General features: G+C 38.1%; 1 protein-coding gene across 2 annotated transcripts; it reads right to left on the bottom strand.

Annotated features, from left to right (window-relative positions):
- Window positions 1-2,821: 2,821 nt before the first annotated feature.
- Window positions 2,822-20,828, bottom strand: YEATS4 (YEATS domain containing 4). 2 transcript variants are annotated; one of them, XM_027594142.1, is made up of 7 exons: window positions 20,588-20,828; window positions 17,732-17,851; window positions 14,516-14,582; window positions 14,313-14,407; window positions 10,883-10,975; window positions 10,706-10,793; window positions 2,822-3,624 (listed from the first exon to the last, which is right to left on the bottom strand). In XM_027594142.1, the coding sequence occupies exons 1-7, from the start codon at window positions 20,636-20,638 to the stop codon at window positions 3,455-3,457; spliced, it is 684 nt and encodes a 227-aa protein (XP_027449943.1). In that variant the 5' UTR covers window positions 20,639-20,828; the 3' UTR covers window positions 2,822-3,454. The 2 variants fall into 2 exon arrangements, with proteins under 2 accessions (XP_027449943.1, XP_027449944.1); XM_027594143.1 differs by lacking the exons at window positions 14,313-14,407; window positions 14,516-14,582.
- Between the last annotated feature and the right edge of the window lie 1,921 nt (window positions 20,829-22,749).

Here is a 22,749-nt window from a genome sequence, read left to right on the forward strand (position 1 = left end):
AGAATTTAGTCTACTACTATTTAAGAAAAAAAAAAAACCTGCAGATACTAGGGATAATGCTAAGGAACAGGCACCTGAAATGTATTCTACATGAGATTCCAAATATCTATTCTTTAATATTCCAGCCAACAGTGCTTAACACCAGAATTTTTTTTTAATATTTTATTTATTTATTCATGAGAGACAGAGGGAGAGAGAGAGAAGCAGGCTCCCAAGGAGCTGGGAGCCCGATGCGGGACTCGATCCCAGGACCCTGGGATCATGACCTGAGCCAAAGGCAGACGCTTAACCATCTGAGCCACCCAGGCGCCCTACACCAGAATTTTCTTAAATGTTACTAATAGCTAGCCAGATTCTTATCTCAATGCTTTGCAATCTTGCCACCTGATGTTCCTATTTGATTGTCTTAAATTACTCCAACTAGTCAAAGAAAGGAGATTTGAGAAGTATTTATGCATGAATAATAATTAAAAATGCTAATGCTTTGAACATAAAAATTAAGTCTCATAGAGGCAGAAGCCTGTTACCAATCTGAGTCACACTGTTGGTTGACTCAACATCTAGCTATAGTCCCTTAGTCTCCTATATATAAAATTTGGATAGCAACACTATCACACTATTTAGAAACCTGAACCTTACTCTTTCATCTTCTTTTAAAAAGTGAGCTGCCTCTTTAGCCCAATGAATTAATCCTTGGTAAATAAATATTCTCTTCCACTTGTAGAAGAAGGGGGAAATAGAAATCAAGGGCTTGTAGAATATTTTTGAAGTTTGTATAATTCTAGACAAAACTTGCCACTTAAATGTTTAAAATTTTTTGAGATCAAACTGTTCATTTAGACCATTTTTAGAATGTACAATTCAGTGTTTTTATATAGTCACAAGATTGTGCAATCATCACCACTAATTCCAGAACATTTTATCACCCCAAATAGAAATCCCCTTCTCCCCACCCCCTGGCAACAACTAATCAACTTTCTGTTTTTACAGATTTGCGTATTCTGGAAATTTCATACAAATGGAATCATACAGTATGTGGCTTTTGTGTCTGACTTCTATCACTTAGCATTATTTTTTTTTAAGATTTTATTTATTTATTTGACAGAGAAAGAGACAGCGAGAGAGGGAACACAAGCAGTGGGAGTGGCAGAGGGAGAAGCAGGCTTCCTGCAGAGCAGGGAGCCCGATGCAGGGCTCGATCCCAGAACCCTGGGATCATGACTGGAGCCGAAGGCAGACACTTTAGCGACTGAGCCATTCAGGCGCCCGAGCATTGTTTTTAAGGTTCATTCATGATGCAGCAGAATCAGTACTTATTTCCTTCTGGCTGAATAATATTCCATTGTGTGGATATACATTTTATTTATTCATTCATCAGTTGATGGATATTTGGGTTGTTTCCTTTTTTGGCCATTATGCACAGTTCTGCCATGAACATTCATGTACAAGTTTCTACATGAAAATGTTTACATTTCTTCTGGGTACACACCTAGCAGAATTACTGGATCATTAGCATAATCAAGTTTTTTTTTTTTTAAGATTTTATTAATTTAAAGAGAGAGACAGCAAGAGAGGGAACACAAGCAGGGGGAGTGGAGAGGGAGAAGCAGGCTTCCTGCCGAGCAGGGAGCCCGATGCGGGGCTCGATCCCAGGACCCTGAGATCATGACCTGAGCTGGAGGCAGATGCTTACTGACTGAGCCACCCAGGCACCCCAAGGCTTAACTTTTTGAGGAATTGCCGAACTATTTTCCTAAGTGGCTACACTTTACATTCCCACCAGCAGTATATGAGAGTTCCAATTTCTCCACATCCTCACCAACTTTTTTGTCTTGTTTTGTTTACAATTATAGATGCCTGGTTGGTATAAAAGTGGTATCTCATTGTGGTTCTGATTTGCACATCTCATGCGCTTGGTGGCTATTTGTATCTCCTTGGAGAAATGTCTATCCAATCCATTGTCCATTTTAAAATTGGGTGGTCTTCAGTTATAAGAGCTCTCTGCATACTCGGAAGAGATCCTACTTAGAGTAAAGCCAAAACAAAAATAGAGGGCAAGATTGAGCCATAATGACCTATTTTGGACTCTTGTACTCTTGTATGCCTAAAGTCAGACCTACCTCCATAAACCAACACATTCTTGGGAGCTAATCGGACTAGAATAATGGAGGGATAATCTCCCATGTCAGGGTCCCTCAAGGACAATGGGACTTCTCCCCATTAGTTTTTCTGGTCAATCCCCAGGCCCCATCCTATACTGTGGGCATTGGATAGGAGGTAGGGGAAAGATGAATGATGCCTGGCACAATTAGAAGTGCCACTTCCAATCCCAAAGGGCCTGGCAGAAATTTTAAGACCATAGAGACCTTTGCACAACCTCATAATGCTTGTCAGTGCCACAACTTAAAAAAATAAAGCAACAAATACTCAAAATAACTAACCTACAGGGCAGATAAAAAGAATCAAGCGCTAGAGTAGAGAGTTAAATACTACAGAGAATACAGAACCCTTACATTAGGTATAGGCATGGTTGCCATTAACTAATACTGTTACATGTTTTCCAAAATACTTTCCTACCTATTGTCGTCCTAGGTTGCCCAGACAGATCAGCCCATGTGGCCTTAAGGACTACTACATGTTCCAATTAGATGAGTCCAAAAGTATACGGCTCACTATGTGGATCTGAACAGAAGGCTAAGGAGAAAGTGGAGAAATTAGGAGTCATATGTGAAGCTGATACATAGCAGCTTCCTATGTATCTTTGGAAAATGTACGAGGGATTAAATATTTTTCTATGTGAAAATGAATGACACTGTGGTAGTAAGGCAGAACAACACTTAAAATATGATTTTTGCCACAATGAGTGCCAATAAGAGATGTGTGATCACAATATAATGGAGATACATTAATTGTAATGAGAGAACTAAGGTGCTTCATCAAAGAGGAAGAAACATATCAAGAGGCAGACACAAGATCTGTAAACTACATTTATTGAGTACTTATTGGGCAGTGGGCACAACAGATACAAAAGAGTTAGGATGGGGACAGTAAGAACTTAAAAAATTAAATATACATGTTAATTTACCATCTAATTCTACCAGGAAAGTACAAAATTTGTACAACTTATACTTTATTATGAAATTGTGATGACTGTCAAAAGGATAAGTTATACATACAATGCAAAAATTTTTTTTAAATTGTGCTTAACATCATTAGACTTACCCCAAAATGGGCTGATAAAATGCCTATACAGCATTCATTCTTATTACACACATATATTTCACTTTAAAGATTGCTTGAAAAGTACAAATCCTTTGACCCCATTGCTGGAAATCTGTGGTCAACACCTACACCTGTCGTTTCTCTAAGAAACACCATGGCATTTGCAGTCCATTTCTCCCTTAAGGTCCACCTTATTTTCAGCTAGCTTAGTAATAAGCTCTCTTAGAACTGTTTATATGTCTTTTGTCTGATCATCTTCTTCAAGTTTCCTGATTTCATTTTTTAAACAATTTATAGTTTCACGACTTGCCTTTAATCTCTCCTTAAGCTCTGCAATTTCAAAGCTTGTTTTTTTTTTCGCAGCTTCTAATTTTTCTCTGGTTTTCACTTCAAGTTCTGCAACTAAGGAAAACATATTTTTATTGAACTATTTCATTTTTCTCACATGTCTAAGGTATGTCAGAGAGGAATAAATATGGCATTTCCTTAAGTCAGTTTCCACGATGAAATGTAAACAACTTAAGATACATTAAACATACGGAGATGGGTAGAAAGTCTAAACTCTCACAAGAGAATCTAAGATGCCTTCTGCAACTAAGAATGAAATTCTGGCCATTCACAATTAAGATGTTAAGACATAATGTCCTTGGGGCGCCTGGGTGGCTCAGTCATTAAGCATCTGCCTTTGGCTCAGGTCATGGTCCCACGGTCCTGGGACTGAGTCCCCAATCGGCTTCCTGCCTTCTCCCTCTCCCACTTCCCCCTGCTTGTGTTCCCTCTCTCACTTTGTCTCTGTCAAATAAATAAAGTCTTTAAAAAAAAAAAAAAAAAAAAAAAGACATAATGTCCTTGTTTTTCTCTCCACATACATATTAATTTGGAAATAAGGTGGAATACAATCTAAGAGACACCCAGATAATACAAAGAGCTAACTAAATACAGTGTTCTTAAACATATGTACAAGTAAAACTTACATAAACAAAATCACGCTGGTAATACAAACCCCTATCTTTTTACAAAAAAAGATAGCAATAACCACCTACGTCGAAATTCCAGCTGTACCATTTACTAGCTGTGCTACTCTAAGCTATTATTTCTTTTTTTTTTTTTTTAAAGATTTTATTTAGTTATTTGACAGAGAGAGAGACAGCGAGAAAGGGAACACAAGCAGGGGGAGTGGGAGAGGGAGAAGCAGGCTTCCCGCCGAGCAGGGAGCCTGATGTGGGGCTCGATCCCAGGACCCTGGGATCATGACCTGAACCGAAGGCAGTTGCTTAACGAACTGAGCCACCCAGGCGCCCCAGTTATTTATTATTTCTATGCTAATTTCTCATTATAATGAGACTATAACGAACACCTCATATTTGAAAAAATTTTTAATTTTTTTAACTTCTAGTTTTAATTGTCTCATTTAGCATATGTTGTCCCCAAACTAGTCTTAATGGTTTTACAGAAGTTCTGGGAGATAATGTGCTTAGTTGAGCTTTTCTATTTTCTTGGTGTTCGTGGAATGACTTCTACCAGTATTAATGACCAGCTACTAAAGAGGACGTAGCATCTTAGTAAGTAGATCTCTAAACTTTTATTTTTAGTTTGTATCTAAAACTTTATTCAAAAATTTTAAATGAATTAATGTACATAAAGTATCTAAGAGAATACTGTTAGGTACATAAAAAGCCATCCTAACTACCATTATGACAGAGGAACACTAAATACTTAAAACATTCTAGCTGGTTACATAACAAATTACTAAAGAAAGTATCATTACTGCAAAATAGAACACACCTATTTAAATAACCCACTTGGAGAGCATAGTATTGTTTTACAAAGAAAAATGCCTACTTTTGTCCAGCAGTTCCATCTTGTGGACATTTCAGGTAATTGCTGCTGATGACTATTAAAGCACAGTTGTACTTTACCTTTAATAAGATGATCACTAACTGGAAGCAGCATGGTTTGGCGTGGTGGGGGGAGGGAACCCTTTGAAATCAGAGGGACTTCAGTTCAAATACAACCTTGGCCCCTTATTAGCTAAATACTGATTATCTCCTAAGTCTCCCCCAATCTGGTTTCTATTTGGTACAGTTAAAACTGTTATTTCCCAGAGAATATTTGAGGATTAAGTAATAAATGTAAAGCATCTAGCACATTAAAAACATGCAATATTTATTTTCTTTATGGCTGGTGACTTTCTTTTTATGATACATCTTATTATACATGTAAAATTTTATATTGCCAAAACAATCCTTATTTTTCTTTGTAATTTCTTTCAATGCTTAATTTTAACTTTGAAAATTGTTTTTAACAATAGGAGTACCTACATATGATACAAAACTAAAAGGCTGAAAAATGTAGATAATGAAAAAATGTCTCCTTCCACCTCTGTCCCCCCAACCAACCAGTGTTTCTTCCCGGAGATAATCAGTTTTAGGTTTCTTTGGTATCTTTCAGAAATATTTTGTTCACAGACAAGCACACGTCTAAGTGTGATTTCTTCTCACCCCCAAAACAAGTGGTATCATAATATCTACACACTGCTCTGCATCTTGCTGCTTCACTTAATATTACATCTGAAAGCCCACTCTGTATCCTACAGCTGTCTCATTCTTTTAATGGCTCCAGATGACTTCACCTAATGGACATACATAACTCATTAATCTGTCCCCTCTGATATACAAAGTATCTCCATTTTTTCTTTTACACACAATGCCATAATGTGTATGCTGTAATTATTTCAGTGTATTTGTAGGATACTCAGTACACTTGTAGGATAAATTCCTGTAAGTACAATTGTTAGGATATATGTACTTGTAACTTTGAAGGAATGCCAAGTAACTCTTAAAAGGTTCTATTACTTTACAATCCCACTAGCATTGTATGTCCGTTTTCCTACTGTATCAACTTCTTGATCTCAGTTACCCGGAAAGGTTAAAAATGGTATTTCAGGCTAAATTTAATTTGCCTTTCTCTTTTTACTACTAAGGCTGACCAATCTTTTTATGCTTAGGAGAGACATTTCTCCCTTCCTTTCTATGGACTGTCTTTCCTTTTTTTTTTTTTTTTAAGATTTATTTTATTTGAGAGAGAGAATGAGCGAGAGAGCACATGAGCAGGGGCAGAGGGAGAGGGAGAAGCACACCAACCACTGAGCAGGGAGCCTGATGTGAGGCTCGATCCCAGGACCCTGAGATCATGACCCGAGCCGAAGGCAGACGCTTAACTACTGAGCCACCCAGGTGCCCACCTTTGCTAATTTTTCTACCGCATTATTGGTCTTTTTAATAAATTGAGGTATAAGTGACATATTAGTTTCAGGTGTACAACATGATGATTCCACATTTGTATACACTGCAAAATGATCATCACAGTAAGTCTAACATCTGTCGCCATAGTTACAAATTTTTTTTTCCTGTGATGAGAACTTTTAAGATCTCTTAGCAACTTTCAAATATGCAATACGGTATTGCTAACTATAGTCCCCATGCTGTATATTACATCCCCAGGACTTATTTATTTTGTAACTGGCTTCTTTATTTTGTAACTGGAAGTTTGTGCCTTTTGACCCCTTTCAGCCATTTCACCAACCTCCCACCCTCATCTCCAACAACCACCAATCTGTTCTATCTATGAGTTTGTTTTTTTTAAGATTTATTTATTTTAGAGCATGTGCGTGTGTGAGCAGGAGGAGAGGGAGAGGGAGAGAAGTAGACTGCCTGCTGAGTGCAAAGCTCAATGTGGCGCTCAATCTCAAGACTCTGAGATCATGATCTGAGCCAAAACCAAGTCAGATGCCTAACCAACTAAGCCACCAAGGCGCCCCAGTGTTTTGGTTTATTATTATTTTTTTTTAGGATTCCATAATGTAAGTAAGATCATTTGGCATTTGTCTTTTTCTGACTTATTTCACTTAGCATAATACCCTCAAGGCCCATCCATGTTGTCACAAATGGCAAGATTCCCTTCTTTTTTTATGGCTGAATAATATTCCATTGTGTATATATACCACATTTTCTTTATTCATTCATCAGTAGACACTTAGGTTGTTTTCATATCTTGGCTATTGTAAATAATGCTGTAATGAACACAGAGGTGTGTATCTCTTCTCAATTTTCAAGTTAGTGCTAGTGATTCTATTTTCTTCATATAAATATCCAGAAGTGGAAATGCTGGATCATATGGTAGTTTTATTTTTAATTTTTTGAGGAACCTCCAATTTACATGCCTACCAACAGTGCATCAGGGTTCCCTTTTCTTCACATCCTTGCCAACACTTGCATTTCTTGTCCTTTAGAAAACAGCCATTCTAACAGGTGTGAGGTCATATCTCATTGTAATTTTTAAGTTGCATTTCCCTGAAGATTAGTGATACTGAGCACATTTTTATGTGCCATCTGTATGTCTTCTTTGGAAAAATATCCAAATCTTGCTCATTTTTAAACTGGATTGTTTGCTTTTTTTTGCTATTGAGTTGTAGGAGTTCTTTTATACATTTTGAATATTCACCCTTTATCAGATATATAATCTGTAAGTATCATCTCCCATTCAGTATGTTGTCTTTTCATTTTGTTGGTACTTTCCTTAGCTGTGCAGAAGCTTTTTAGTTATTGGCCTTTCTTACTGATGTGCAGGAGCTCTTTATATATTAAAGAAACTAATCATTTGTGATAGGAGTACAATATTTTTTCATGGCTTGTCTGTCTTCTGACTTTGTTTAGAGTGCTTTTTTTTTTTTTACTATGCAACAATTTTTATTCCCTTTCTCCCTCTCTCCACATCAATGAAAAAACATATACTGAGTGAAAGGCACTTTGTTAGATGCTGGGGTAAGGTAGATGATAGACAAGAAAGAAAAATGCAGCACAGTGTCATAGGGAGCTATGAGAGCAGACTGGATTCATACCAGTGTGAAAGGGTGTGTGTATCAAGGAAGGCTTCTTGGCAGCAGTAAAATCTGAGCTGAGTTTTAAACAATGAGAAAGGAATTAGATGGATGAAGTGGACATCACAGGCCCTGGAAACAACACATACAAATTTGGGAAACATCAAGGAGTCAGGTACAATGGTTAACAGGTAGTTTTAAATCTAGTCGGGAAGACCTGATCCAACTTATTTGTCAAAAGGACAGCACATACTATAGATACCGATTCTTGTTGTTTCGTTTGGTCATTACACTTTATTTTCTGACCAATCATAAGACTGCAAAGGGCATGATGTACTTGGAAGAAGACCTAATTAGCAATGAGATCATAAGGGAAAACATTTAAGAACTTCTTTTAGCTTGTTTCAGTTTTCTGCTTCCTATATATTAAATGCTTATATAAAGAAGAAAAATTTGTTTTAAATCTCTAAATTAAGCCTCAATTTAGAGTAAATCAATCCAAAGAGAATTATTATTTTTGCAAGCCAATATAACTTACTGGTTAGAAGCACAGACTATAAGGCTTTTGCAGAGATAAAACAGCATATTCATAGAACAGACCAAACAGCACAAATTCCGGTTAAATCCCGGCTCTACTGGGTGATTTGAGACAAGTCATCAAACCTCTCTATGCACGAGGGCCTTTAGCCACAGAACGGGGCTAAGAGTAGCATCTGCCTCCTAGGGTGGTTATACCCATAATTCAGTAAGTTCAGAAATGTAAAGCACTTATCTAGCACACAGTAAGCTCTCATTAAGTGTGCACTATTGTTTTAATTATTCCTTGTAGAAGCAATTATTAATAGCTAGATCATTGTGCTTGGGCAAATCTCTACAAATTTATTATCAGTAGTATAGTTTTATGAACTTTTAATATGCTTCACAAATGTATTCTCTGACCTGATATTTAAAACTCCAACCATCTCCTCCCACCAAAAGTGTTCCCTTCCCTGCTGTTTTTCTCCATATCACCTGATTACTAACTTACACTTTACTCTTCTATTTATTTAATAATCTGCCTTTCTCTCAATAGAGTGTAAGCTTCATGAAGGAGGGATTTTTGTCTGGTTTGGACACGGCTCTACCTTCTGAACCTAGAACAATGCCTGGTATATAACTGGTGCTCAATATATACTATAAGCAAATGAATGGAAGATCAAAGAAAAACTGAATGAGTGCTGACATAAATGTTAACACAAGGATGGCAAATAGGTATCATCTTGAGTACCAACTGCTAATGATTGGCAGTAGCTGCATGGAGTGATGCGTAAGGGATTCTGATGCCACGTCAGCTTAGAGGGAAAATATAAAGTGACTGATTATCGATATGTCGTTCTAGTATTCACCACCCCAGCATTAATCTAAACTATGTAAAATGACATAGGTTAAAGAAAAAGAGATAAGCTAGTTCACAGTACAGTAGTCCCCCCTTACCCATGGGGGATACATTTCAAGACCCCCAGTAGATGCCTGAAACCACAGATAATACTGAACTCTATACAGACTCTGCTTTCTCCTATGCATACAGACCTATGATCAAGTTTAATTTATAAATTAGGCACAGTAAGAAATTAACAATAACTAGTAAAATAGATTAATTATAACAATATACTGTCATAAAAGTTATGTAAATGTGGTCTCTCTCTCTCTCTCAAAATATCTGATTGTATGGTACTCACCCTTCTTGTGATGATATCAGATGATAAAATGCCTAAGTGGTGAGATGAAGTGAGGTGAATGATGCAGGCCCTGTGACACAGCATTAGGCCACCACTGACCTTCTGACAATGTGCCAGGAAGAGGATCACCTGCTTCTGGACCACTGTCGACCCTAAGTAACTGAAACCTCGAAAAGTGAAATCATGGATAAGGGGGACTACTATGTACAAAAGTATACAGTTGACCCTTGAACAACATGGGTTTGAACTGCATGGGTCCACTTATACATGGGTTTTTTTTTTTTTCCAGTAAATGCAGTACAGTACTGTAAACGCATTTTCTCTTATGACTAACATTTTTTCTCTAGCTTACTTTATTACACATACTAAAATACATATATAAAATATGTGTTAATTGACTGTTTATTAATAAGGCTTCCAGTCAACAGTAGGCTATTAGTAATTCAGTGTTTGGGAAGTGAAGACTTATACAGATTTCTGACTATTGGCGGGTTGGGCAGAGGATAGTGGTCAGCACCTCTTACCCCTGCGTTATTCAAGGGTCAACTGTAATTATGTTCTGCAAGGTTCTTCCCAGATTTTATCAGCAAAGACTAGTAAACAGAAAATGGCTGAGTGACAAGTTAAGCAAGATTAGTGAAAAGCTATGCTAAAATGTAATTAGGGAATAAAAGACAGTATTTCAGACAATGTGAGAGGCTACTTTGTGAACAATTTAAAACATCCTTCTTAGAGGTTCTATAGTAATACATATATTTTTTTTAACTCCTAAAAAATTTACCTTTATATATCCTTAGAAAAAAATTGAATAGTCACTAATAATAATCCTTTCACCATTATAGAATACATTATTTTTCAGGATTAATTATGAACTCATGGCACTTACATTCTGTTTCATGCTTATAGGCTCCTAATGTTAGCTGGCGAGATGTTGTTAATAATTGTTGCATCATTGCTGTTGGGTCTTGAAATATCTAATGGGATAGAATGAAAAAAAGCCCAATAACTTTGAAGTTCTACAACTTAAAATGCTTTTAAAATTCTCATTATAAAATCTTCTTACCATTTCATCATAGAACTCTGAAACCACTGTCTTTTTTCCCAGCATTGCATTGGTGTCTGACTGAAACAGCTTTAATAAATGATAGAGGGTTACCTGTGAAATAAAAATAGATGTCACATCTGTGCAATGGTTTTCATCATCGTGAGACATCATGATTTCTGTAACCGAATCAGAAAGTAGAATTAGTTAACATGTCAAATTCAGGATCTTATCTCAACTACAAGTTACTCTGTGGCAAATCACTCAAATTCTGTACTTTCATTTTCCTATTAGGTATTATAATCTATCCACATCTACTAAACATGAATGTTTTAAAGAGGGGAGGTATGGATGTTAGAAAACATCTCTACAGAGTGACAATGTAGAAAAATGACATAAAATACAGCTATAGAGATGCATGGGAGTTATTTTAGAAAAACAGAAAACAATCATTGTGGTTTTCCTAGGGAAAGGGCAAGGTGGGAGAAAGAAGATGTTATGGGTTGAACTGTGTCCCCCAAAAGATATGCCGAAGTCCTAACCCTCAGTACTAGTAAATGTGACCTTATTTGGAAATAGGGTCTTTGCAGATGTAATAAAGTTAAGATGGGAGTTATTAGGTAAGGCCCTAACCCAATATGACTGGTGTCCTCATAAGAGACACAGAGACAAGGAGGGAGAGGAGCCAGGTGACAATGGAGGCAAAGATTTTAGTTATGCCACCAAAGCCAAGAAACACCTGGGGCTACCAGGAACTAGAAGACACAAGAAAGGATCCTTCCCTAGAGGTTTTGGAGAAAGCATGGCCAATACCTTGCCTCCAGAACCATGAGAATAAATATGTTGTTTTTAGCTACTCAGTTTGTGGTGCTTTGTTATGGCAGCCCTAAGAAACTGATACAGGGGGCCTGTATTTTTTACTTTTAAAATCCTTTTTTAAACCATGTACATACCTTACTTTTATAATTTAAAAACAATTTAAAACTGCATCATAAAACTGTCCTTCCTTGAATTTATTATTCAGACACTTAGAGGCATTCATGCAGATATAGACAATGAAAAATGTCAAGACAGATGTCCCTAATTTTGAGGGGTGTTTGAAGATTCTTAGAGCAATGAAAATGCCAAAACTAGCCACAAAGATATTTCTAGGAATAAAAACCCAATTTTAGCATTTTGCTTTTAGGAACAATCATTCCTTTTATAATGGTTTGATCTACAATCTATAATGGTTTGAGCTATAGATTTTTAATCTATAACCAGGTAACAGAAATAAATCACATATTACCTGTGTCTTTCTTTTATATTTTAAATAAAACTTCATGACTTATTTTGAAGAGTCAACAATTAAAAAAGTATAATGGTTTCATTATACTAAAAGAATATGACAACAGTTTTTGGGTAATAAAATTCAGGCCTGTGTAGATCTATACGGAAACCTATTCAATAAATTAATCACTGCAGAAGTACAATAAGCACTCTTTCCAAGAGTGGACTTTGAGAGTTGTCTCATAACAAGGTTACATGATATAATTTCTTTCAGAGATTTATTTTCCAACTGGGAGCGGTGGATAGGACAGCTGAAGAACAAACAGGTAAGGCAGCACATTCTCTCTTTTTTTTTTAAAGATTTTATTTATTTGAGAGAGAGAATGAGAGAGAGAGAGAGCACGAGAGGGGGCAGGGTCAGAGGGAGAAGCAGACTCCCTGGGAGCCCGATGCGGGACTCGATCCCGGGACTCCAGGATCATGACCTGAGCTGAAGGCAGACGCTTAACCGACTGAGCCACCCAGGCGCCCAAGGCAGCACATTCTCAAAGTAAAAATGAATTCCAAGCAATCTTAAAAAGTTAAAGAGTTTCTGCCCTACTAGCATTACTGATTTCTTTTCCTTCTCTCTCAACATCTGCTGTATTTCTGTATTCTATTCTCCCTCATAGATTATTTCCATTAAGGACAGGAGCAGTATCTCATCTGGAGCAGTATCTCATCTTTGTATCCTACCCCTTGAACAGTATCTTGGCAAATAATGGATATTCAATAACTTCTTGCCAGATAGAATATAATGTCTGTTGAGAGTATTCTAGAAGGACAAAAGAATTAATAGGAGATCTGAAAACCTTATCACATGGAAAACATTTAAATGAGCTATAGATGTTATTCAGGAGAAAAGAAAACGAATGTATGATAAGTTATCAGTAAAAAGTTCAAGGAAGCTTAACATAAACTAGAGCTTTCTTAGCACTAGAACTACCCCAGTTTCACTTAATGACAAAAGTCAATAGTCTTTCTACTGGAGACAGTAAGCCCAAACAAGGCTCTCATTTAAAAGACTGCCTAAAGGAATTCCTACAAAGGAAGAGTACGGCCTATACCTATGAGTCCTAAATCTTACTGTGCTGGCCCCTCTCCAAACCTACTAAATCAGACTCTCCAGGGGATGGGGCCTAGGAGTTTGAATTTTTAAAAAACAACTCAGATATCTCTGGTGCAGTCCACTAGGAACTAATTCTCCAAACTACAGGCCCAGGTCATAGTCAGCTCCTTTAGAAGCACATACAATTTTAAAAATGTAATCTGATTATTAAAGTGTAAATGTTTGGTGCTAAAGAAATGCACTGAATCTATCAACATGAAAATTAATGGTGATGACCTGAAACGAGTTAAACACCAACCACACATGTGGAATGAGAGAGCCATAACTGAGTTGTAACCCTATGGGTTTACAAACAAAACAAGCTGAGTAGTTTTAGTCAAAAGAAAGGGTAATGGAAAGAATGTGAAGTCTGAATGCAAATAACCTGGGTTCAAAAACTAGCTCTGCCACAGTTAACTGTGTTTTGAGCATATGACTTGATCTCTGAGCCTTAGTATCCTCATGTCTAAAATGACAATATCATCAACCTCACAAAACTGCTGAGGAATCAAAGTGAACATTTTGAGGGACTTTTTACATTATCAAGCAACAATATAAGAGAACAAAAGATGAAAAAATCCGTGGTTATAAATAAAAATTCATGAATAAAATAAAGCTGCTAGTACTGATAGCAACTTGAAAAAGCAAAAAGACTGTTGCTAGGGCTTTTAACTATAAAAACCCGGATACTCTCATTCTAGACAGCAGATGGACTCATCTCGTTTATTACTAATAACCAAAGAATATTAATGAATTTTAAACTTTTTTTGCTGTAGTAATCATATGATTCCATGGTTTCTTTCTGAGAAATGTTCACATTATATCGCTTCTTTCTATACTTGAAAAATAAGTTTTGAAAGGCATTTCCCATAAAAATGAAAAACCTTCACTCATGGCAAGATACACCATGCCATAAACTTACATAAAGTGTATCTGAATAAAAATGGCAACATATAACAAACTATTCATTAAGTAGATTACATTTTCACAATTACAAAAATCTATTTTATGTTTGCAAAGATTATCATTACTCACAGGTCTCTCATTAGGATCAATGAAAAATATTTTGATGATTATTTCAAATTCACCCCATCCTGTTTCAGTAATTTCATATGGAGGCTTAGTAACAACTGAAGAGAAAAAAAATAAAACAACTATAAATTACAAAAAATACTGATACAGTCTCCATCTTTTTAAATGTTAAATTTTATATTATGAATCAAAAAACTGTACTGTACCTCTTAAAGGATTGCCATAGCTTTCATGTAATTTAAATTGGATTTTCTTCACATATGCTGACATATCCTAAAATACAGAGGAATTAGTTCTGCCATCTACATTTAAAAACTATGAGGAAAATACACTGAGCATTGTACCTAATTTTATAAAATACACTTTCCGTCAAATTTTATGGAATCCAATTTTATTTTCTTTTATTTTAATTCCAGTATAGTTAACACACAAGTTAACAGTTTCAGGTGTACAATATAGTGATTCAATAATTCCACACATCACACAGTGCTTATCATGACAAGTGTACTCCTTAATCCCCAGTGGAATCTATAACTTTCTAAAAAACATGAATTATACACAGATTTGGTTTTTATTTTATTTTATTTATTTATTAAGATTTTATTTATTTATTTGACAGAGAAAGAGCGAGAGCAGGAACACAAGCAGGGGGAGCGGGAGAGGGAGAAGCAGGCTTCCCACTGAGCAGGGAGCTCGATGCAGGACTCAATCCCAGGACCCTGGGATCATGACCTGAGCCAAAGGCAGACGCTCAACGACTGAGCCACCCAGGCGCCCCTGGTTTTTATTTTAAACAAAGGAGGCCTGAGTTGAATTCTTTCACAACTCATAACATACAGGAATATACATGTCCCTAATTCACTTGTTTTGCGAATCCTATTTTTATATATCTCTATAGACAATGCTCTAAATCAATTTTGATTTTCTATAAAAATAGTACATTTCCAATATATTTAATAGGAATAAGCATACAAACTAAAGCACATCTAAGACCTAAGCAACTTTAAAAAACAAAATTATATTACATAAAGCTAAGGTCAACTAAACTAAGCAACCTAAAACCATCAGATAAAAAACTCCTTTTCCTAATCTTATTTTGAAGCACAGGAGCATATTCATTAGTTCTGGCACATAAAAGGGATTCTCCTAGGGAAAATGGCTTTTTCAAAAAAAAATTCACTGTAGAAAAATGTAAAACTGAATCAGTCACACTCGACAGTAGTATTCATCAATCTTTTTATTTGCTTTTGGGAAATCTTTTTATGTGATTATCTACATTTTTAATTAGGGTCATAACGATATACTAACATCTGCTTTCATCACTTACATTATATTGTGAACATTTTTTTTTTTAAAGATTTTATTTATTTATTTGAGAGAGAGAGAGAATGAGAGATAGAAAGCACCAGAGGGAAGAGGGTCAGAGGGAGAAGCAGACTCCCTGCTGAGCAGGAAGCCTGATGTGGGACTCGATCCCGGGACTCCAGGATCATGACCTGAGCCGAAGGCAGTCGCTTAACCAACTGAGCCACCCAGGCGCCCTATTGTGAACATTTTTTGAGGGAGCTTTTCATAAGCATATTTGAAGACTCTTTGGAAATACTTTCATTCATTTTTTTCTACAAATGACCGATACTGGATACCAGATGCCACCATGGTAAATAATGAACTCTTGTCCTCATGGCAGGGAGAGACAAGAAAATCAGCGTTTCAATGTAATCTGTGTTAGGAGGGCAACAGGTACAAATTTGTAGGAATGGCACCTGATTTAATCTTTGGAGATTAAGAGAGTAGTTTGAAAGATAATACATTTATTTATTTATTTATTTATTTTAAAAGATTTATTTATTTTTGAGAGAGTGAGAATGAGAGAGAGAGAGAGTACATGAGAGGGGGGAGGGTTAGAGGGAGAAGCAGGCTCCTCGCTGAGCAGGTAGCCCGATGCGGGACTCGATCCCGGGACTCTAGGATCATGACCTGAGCCGAAGGCAGTCGCTCAACCAACTGAGCCACCCAGGCACCCTGAAAGAAAATACTTTTAAACTAATACCTAAGGGAACAATAAGAATGGAGTAGGTAGGAAGTAAGGAATGATGACATTTAAGAGTGTCCCTTTGGGAAACTGAGAGTGCTCTAGTATTGATGGAATGGAGGGTAGAAGGAAATGATGAGGCAAACACAGCAAGGGATAAGCTACAGAGGCAGAATTGGGAAAGACCATGGCAGGCCTTCTAAAACCGTTTTTGTGTGTGTGTGTGTTTTTAAGATTTTATTTTTAAGTAATCTCTATCCCCAGCATGGGGCTCGAACTCACAACCCCAGATCGAGTCACAAGCTCTACCGACTGAGCCACTGAGGCGCCCCTAAAACATGATAATTTTAACTTTATCCTGAGGGCAACAGGTCAGTCATTGAAGGTTTCTTGTTTTTTTCTAAATAACAGCTTCAAGATATTCACATACCACACAATTCACCCATTTATAGTTAACTATTTAATGGTTTTTAGTACACTCAGAGTTGTACAACCATTCCCACAATCAAATCTAGAATATTTTCATCACACACAAAGAAACCCCATACCTATTAGCACTCACCCCTAAATCCCTCTTCCACCCATCCACTGGCAACCATTAATCTATCTTCTGTGTCTATGGATTTGCCTATTCTGGACATGTTATAAAAATGGAATCATCCAATATGTGGCTTTTGGTTTGGCTTCTTTCACTTACCATAATGTTTCTAAACATTCCATGTGGTAGTAGCATGTATCAGTACTTTATTTCTTTTAACTGCCTAATAATGTTCTATTGTATGGATATACCACATTTTATTTATCCATTCATCAGCTGAAAGATACTTAGGTTGTTTCCATTTCTTTGGCTATTATGAATAATGCTGTTACAAACATTCATACACAAGTTTTTCTGTGAACTTTAAAGGGTTTTAAATCGACAAATATTCATTCACTGAGTATCTGCTGAATACCTACTACGCACTGACTGTATTCCAGGCATTAGAGATTTAGCAACAAAACAAAATTACCAGCATCCATAGTTTTTTGTCTTTCATCTCCTCTGATGGTCTTATTACCAAATTGTTCCCAAAACAGTATGAACTACTCTTCCTGAAACACCTGATTAAATATGAAGCTAACTTAAGACACAATGATTGGAAGATGTGCTGTGTTTATAGCATGGTTCTTGATATCATAACTTTAGTTAGAAAACATTATTGGAAAATTGATTTCTACTAACTGTTATGAGATGACAACTCTCACTTTTTTCTTTCAATTTTTTGGGGGTGACATTTCTACAATGGGCCAATTTTATCATCAGAAAGTTACTGTAACATAATATTACAATTTATCTTCAATCAAAAACAAACTGTGGCTTCAAAAAGTTATAGGAGAAACAAGTGCCTACCTCATTTCTATATGGTTTTACATACACGGTCCACTGATGGGTGTGCCCATCCTCTTCTCTTTTCTTTCCAAAATATCGAGCAACATTACCATAAACTATTGGTTTGACGATAGTAACCCCCTAAAAGAAAAATAATTTCAACACCAATTAATATTGCATCATTTACCCAAATATACAGAAGAGCTCTGAAAACTTGGGTTTGTTTTTTATTTTATTTATTTATTTGAGAGAGAGAGAGAGCATGAGAGGGGGGAGGGTCAGAGGGAGAAGCAGACTCCCTGCCGAGCAGGGAGCCCAATGCGGGGCTCAATCCCGGGACTCCAGGATCATGACCTGAGCCGAAGGCAGTCACTTAACCAACTGAGCCAGCCACCCAGGCACCCTGAAAACTTATTTTAAGGAATGGCAGGCAATCTAAATACCTAGAGTTTGCTTATAACATGGATTTCTCTCAATCAAATCAGTATTAGACAATTATCTTCATATTAACACAAGTAACTGAACACCAGATTAATTACAATGTTCCAACTTGGAAAATGTCTATTTAAATCATGTAAAATACTTTGAGAGATTTTTTTTAAGAAAGGCAAAGGCTCTTTATTTACAAACCTTAAAGCGAGCCTCAGGAATTAACACCGCCAATTTTGACTGCCATTACCTGAGGGAAATAATGTCTTGATTTATCAGTTTACAGCAGTGTTTTCCAAAGCATAGTACAAATACTAAAGAAAGTCTGGGAGAGGATTTTAGGTAGAATTAAGGCAAACATTTTTCAATTCATTACTTATGTGTTAAGTTCTGAGATGGAAGTACATGTTTCTCATCACATCTGGTATGTATAGAGGTGGTGACTATTGCCGGATTATCATGAAAAAGAGAGACAAAAAATTTCAAGGGAGGAGAAAATGCTGAATGTTGCACATGAAATTTGAGACTAATTGTTCAACAGTAAAAATGTATCTGAAGGTCAAAAAGCAAGATATACCACATATTAAAAGTGCTGTGCCAATGTACTCAATTCATAAGAAGGAAAAGCTGTGAACAAATGGAAAAACTTTTCACTTTGGCTGGAAAATTGACCAATCCAATCCCTATTAGCCTCAAGTTATTAAAAGAAGGCAAGCAGTTTGTATGAGAATTTAAATAATCACAGTAAGTGCTATTTGACACTTGGGGCAACAACAGATGAGGGAGCAGAAGGAGCACTGGCATGGGGTATGAGTAACACATCCTGCAGCTATTACTGTGTTGCTAGCACTTGCAGATTTCCTCGGTGATGCAAAGGGGGTTCATCTGTCAACAGACTTTCTAACTGAAGGAAATTTATCTAAATTGGAAAAAGATGCCTACAAAACCACATAACAATCATCAAGAATGAGAAATAAATCCTTAATTTTAAAGCTTTACATGACTAACTCACAGGCATGTCTGGTGGAAAAGCATTTGAGGACTACAAGCCTATCTCCTCAAATCACTTTGGACTTAAAACTTTTTGAACCTTACATGATTACAAATAGAGAAAGTTCTGAAAGTTCTCCAAAAGCTAACGTTTTAACCCTTTGGTAGTATTTTCCTATTAGTGCCAAACCTTGCCCAAAGCTTGGGCAAAATATATATTTATGATGAAGTTTCTGGCACTATGAATTCTACCTGACATCTTTCCATTAAATTTTGGTAGTTTCTGAAATTTTCCAAGAACTCCTACTTTGCATGTGATATTAAAGCACTGTGCATAAGAGTTGTATACACGTACAGTCAAAATTATGTAAAAATTATGTATGACACGGATCAGGATTTGATGAAAAGCTAGAGTAACTAGATTGGTGCTAACGTGGGTGATATTTCTTTCTTTATAAAGATTTTATTTATTTGACAGCGCGCAAGCACAAGCAGGGGGAGAGCAGCAGAGGGAGGGAGAAGCAGGCTTCCCCCTGATCAGGGAGCCCGATGTGGGGCTCAATCCCAGGACGCTGAGACCATGACCTGAGCCAAAGGCAGCTGTCTAATCGACTGAGCCACCCAGGTGCCCCGTGGGTGAGTTCTTTTTAAAGAAAAATTTCCTTTCTGCAATAAACCTAAAATCAAGAAGTAAAATATCAAGAACCAGAGAGCCCTGCCTTAAAAACTAATGTGCCAGGGGATGTAGGAAAGTGGGAGGGAAATGGGTCAGTGTCAAACATTATGTTAGGCTCCACGCCAGCAACTTTAAAAACAAAAGAAAACTAACATTTACGAAATGTTCTCTCTGTGCGGGCAAGTGTTATCTTCTCTGCACGCCTCGATTAACATCTTGGCCGAAGCTTTGGGGGCTTTGTGGACATCATGAACTCGGGCAAGTTTTCTGAACTTTTCTATCCCCCCAAGTTCTTCAGTTTTCGCAGCTGCACATGCTGTGTGGGTAAGCCTTTGTAAGGCTGCTGTAGGGACTGAATCAGAGAATCGGGTAAAGCGGTTAGCTACTCTGCTTGGCACGGTAAGCGGAGAACCCAGTACCTGCTGCTCTTATTATCCTCACACTCAGGTGGATGGCACCCCCAGTTCACCGGTGACCTGGGCTGGCAGATGAGCACCAAGCCCTCAAAGCAGCTATTACGTCCACTTCTCCCTCAAGCCACCACAGCTTGTTTTTTGGCTGGGAGGGAAGGGGGTGGAGAGGCGGTCAAATCGTGGCCAAAAGAAAAGAAACACTGATTTTCCCGCAGCGGCTTTGACTCGCTCTCCGTCTAGAAACCACTGTCCAAGCCCGAGCTGAGAAGGCGCGAGAGGGAAAACAACCGGGCCCTCCCCAACGCTGCGCAGGTTGGAGCCGGGACGTGAGAGCCACTCCCGGAGGGGAGGCGCGTGCTGGGCACTGACCTTCACTCTCCCGCCGGAGTCAGGCCCAAATTCGGCCATTCTCTTGAACATATTGTCCTACGGAAGAAGCTGCCGCCGCCAGGGAAACAAACCGGGGCCGGCGGGGTCGCCGCTCCCCTCAGAGGCCCCGCTCCTCCCGCGCGGGCCCAGGCGAAGGGTTTCTGGCTAAGCAAGGGCGAGTCTCCGGAGCTCGCGGCGCTGACAACGGCCAACTCCTCGCGGCGGGCGGAGTCCCGGAAGCGCGTTTAGTCCCGCGCGGTGGAAAGCCCAATGGAAGGAGCGGTGGCGGCGCCGCGCGCAGGCGCGATCAGCTGGGGCGCAAAGTGCGCAGGCGCCGGGCCGACCCCCTGCGGTGGGGCGGGCCTCGGTGGTGGGAAACCGCTGGAGGCCAGGTGGTCCAGTTTTCCTGATGCCCCCCACGCCCATCATTTGGATACGGAATAAACGAGAAGTTGGCGTTTGGGGCCAATACCTTGTCATCGCTAAAGAGTTACGATTTTTAATCAAGTTAATCAGATCTACTCGCCGGCCCACAGCTTTTCGTTGTTTTCATCCAGACCTCCAGGCTTGAAAGGCTAATTTATTTACCCCCTTCTTCCTTTCGTTGCTTTCTTTCCCACTCAGTTTGTAGTCCAAGGTCTATAATTTGACGCAGCCTTCCCTCTATTGCCCGTTCCGTGGCACCTATAACTGCTCAGATTAGCAGCGCTAAAATAATGAAGTCAAATCATTTGAACTCTTAGATGCTAACGAGAAGTTCTCGCTCCTTTTTCTCCACTAGTTACCTTAAACTTTTCCCCAGTCTCAAACCTCCAACGCTGACATCAACCTTTTCACTCTTATCCGATGACTGTGCGTGTAATTTCATAGAGAAAACAAACCTCCATGCCAGTAGACCTAAACACAAGCTTTGGTTTGCCCAATATCTTCCATCCTTTCTGTTTAAGAGAGAATCTTCCAGTTTAAAATCAGTTCTTCAGTCTTTTTTGCTTCTTCAAGGATTTTGCCCCATCAGTCATACCCACTCCATGGTGTATCTTCAGCTTTTCCTCTACTTTGGTTTTTTCCCATAAGGAGAGTTAAGTTTAAATATTTCTCATTAAAAACAGTATGGAGGGGGTGGCTGGGTGGCTCAGTCGTTAAGCATGTGGCTCTTGGTTTCCACGCAGGTCATGCTCTCAGGGTTGTGGGATCCAGCCCCGTCTTGGGCTCCATGCTCAGCTGGGAGTCTAAGATTCTCTCTCTCTCCCTCTCCTCCCCACTCTAAAATAAATAAATCTTAAAACAAAACAGTGTGGAGGTTCCTCTAAAAGTTAAAAATAGAACTACTCTAGATCTAGCAATTGCACTACTAGGTATTACCCAAAGGATACAAAAATATGGATTTGAAGGGATACATGCACCCTGATGTGTATAGCAGCATTATCAACAATAGCCAAATTATGGAAAGAGCCCGGATGTCCATCAACTGATAAATGGATAAAGAAGATGTGGTATAGGGGTGCCTGGGTGGCTCAGTCGTTTAAGCCTCCAACTCTTGATTTCAGCTCAGGTCATGATGTCAGAGTCCTGGGATCAAGTCCCTCATTGGGCTCCATGCTCAGCAAGGAGTCTGCTTCAGGATTCTCCCTTTCCCTCTCCCTGTGCTCTTACTTCCACTTGTGCACACACACTCACTCTCTGTGTCTCAAATAAATCTTTTAAAAAATGTGGTATATGTACACACACACACACACACACACACACACAGGAATATTAGCCATAAAAAGAATGAAATCTTGCCGTTTGCCATGACTTGGATGGAGCTAGTGAGTATTATGCTAAGTGAAATAAGTCAGTCAGAGAAAGGCAAATACCATATGATTTCACTCAGGTGAAATATAAGAAACAAAACAGATGAGTATGGGGGGAAAAGAGGCAAACCAGGAAACAGAGTCTTAACTAGAGAACAAACTGAAGGTTATTGGAGGGGAGGTGGGCAGGGGATGGGTTAAATAGGTGATGGGTATTAAGGAGGGCACTTGTGATGAGCACTGGGTATTATATGTATGTATGATGAACCACTAACTTTTACATCTGAAACTAATATTACACCTAAACTAATATTGCACTAATATTAACTAACTGGAATTTAAATAAAAACTTGAAAAAAAACTTTCTTA

Source organism: Zalophus californianus, chromosome 9 (assembly GCF_009762305.2).
Source record: "Zalophus californianus isolate mZalCal1 chromosome 9, mZalCal1.pri.v2, whole genome shotgun sequence".
Classification (NCBI taxonomy): domain Eukaryota; kingdom Metazoa; phylum Chordata; class Mammalia; order Carnivora; family Otariidae; genus Zalophus; species Zalophus californianus.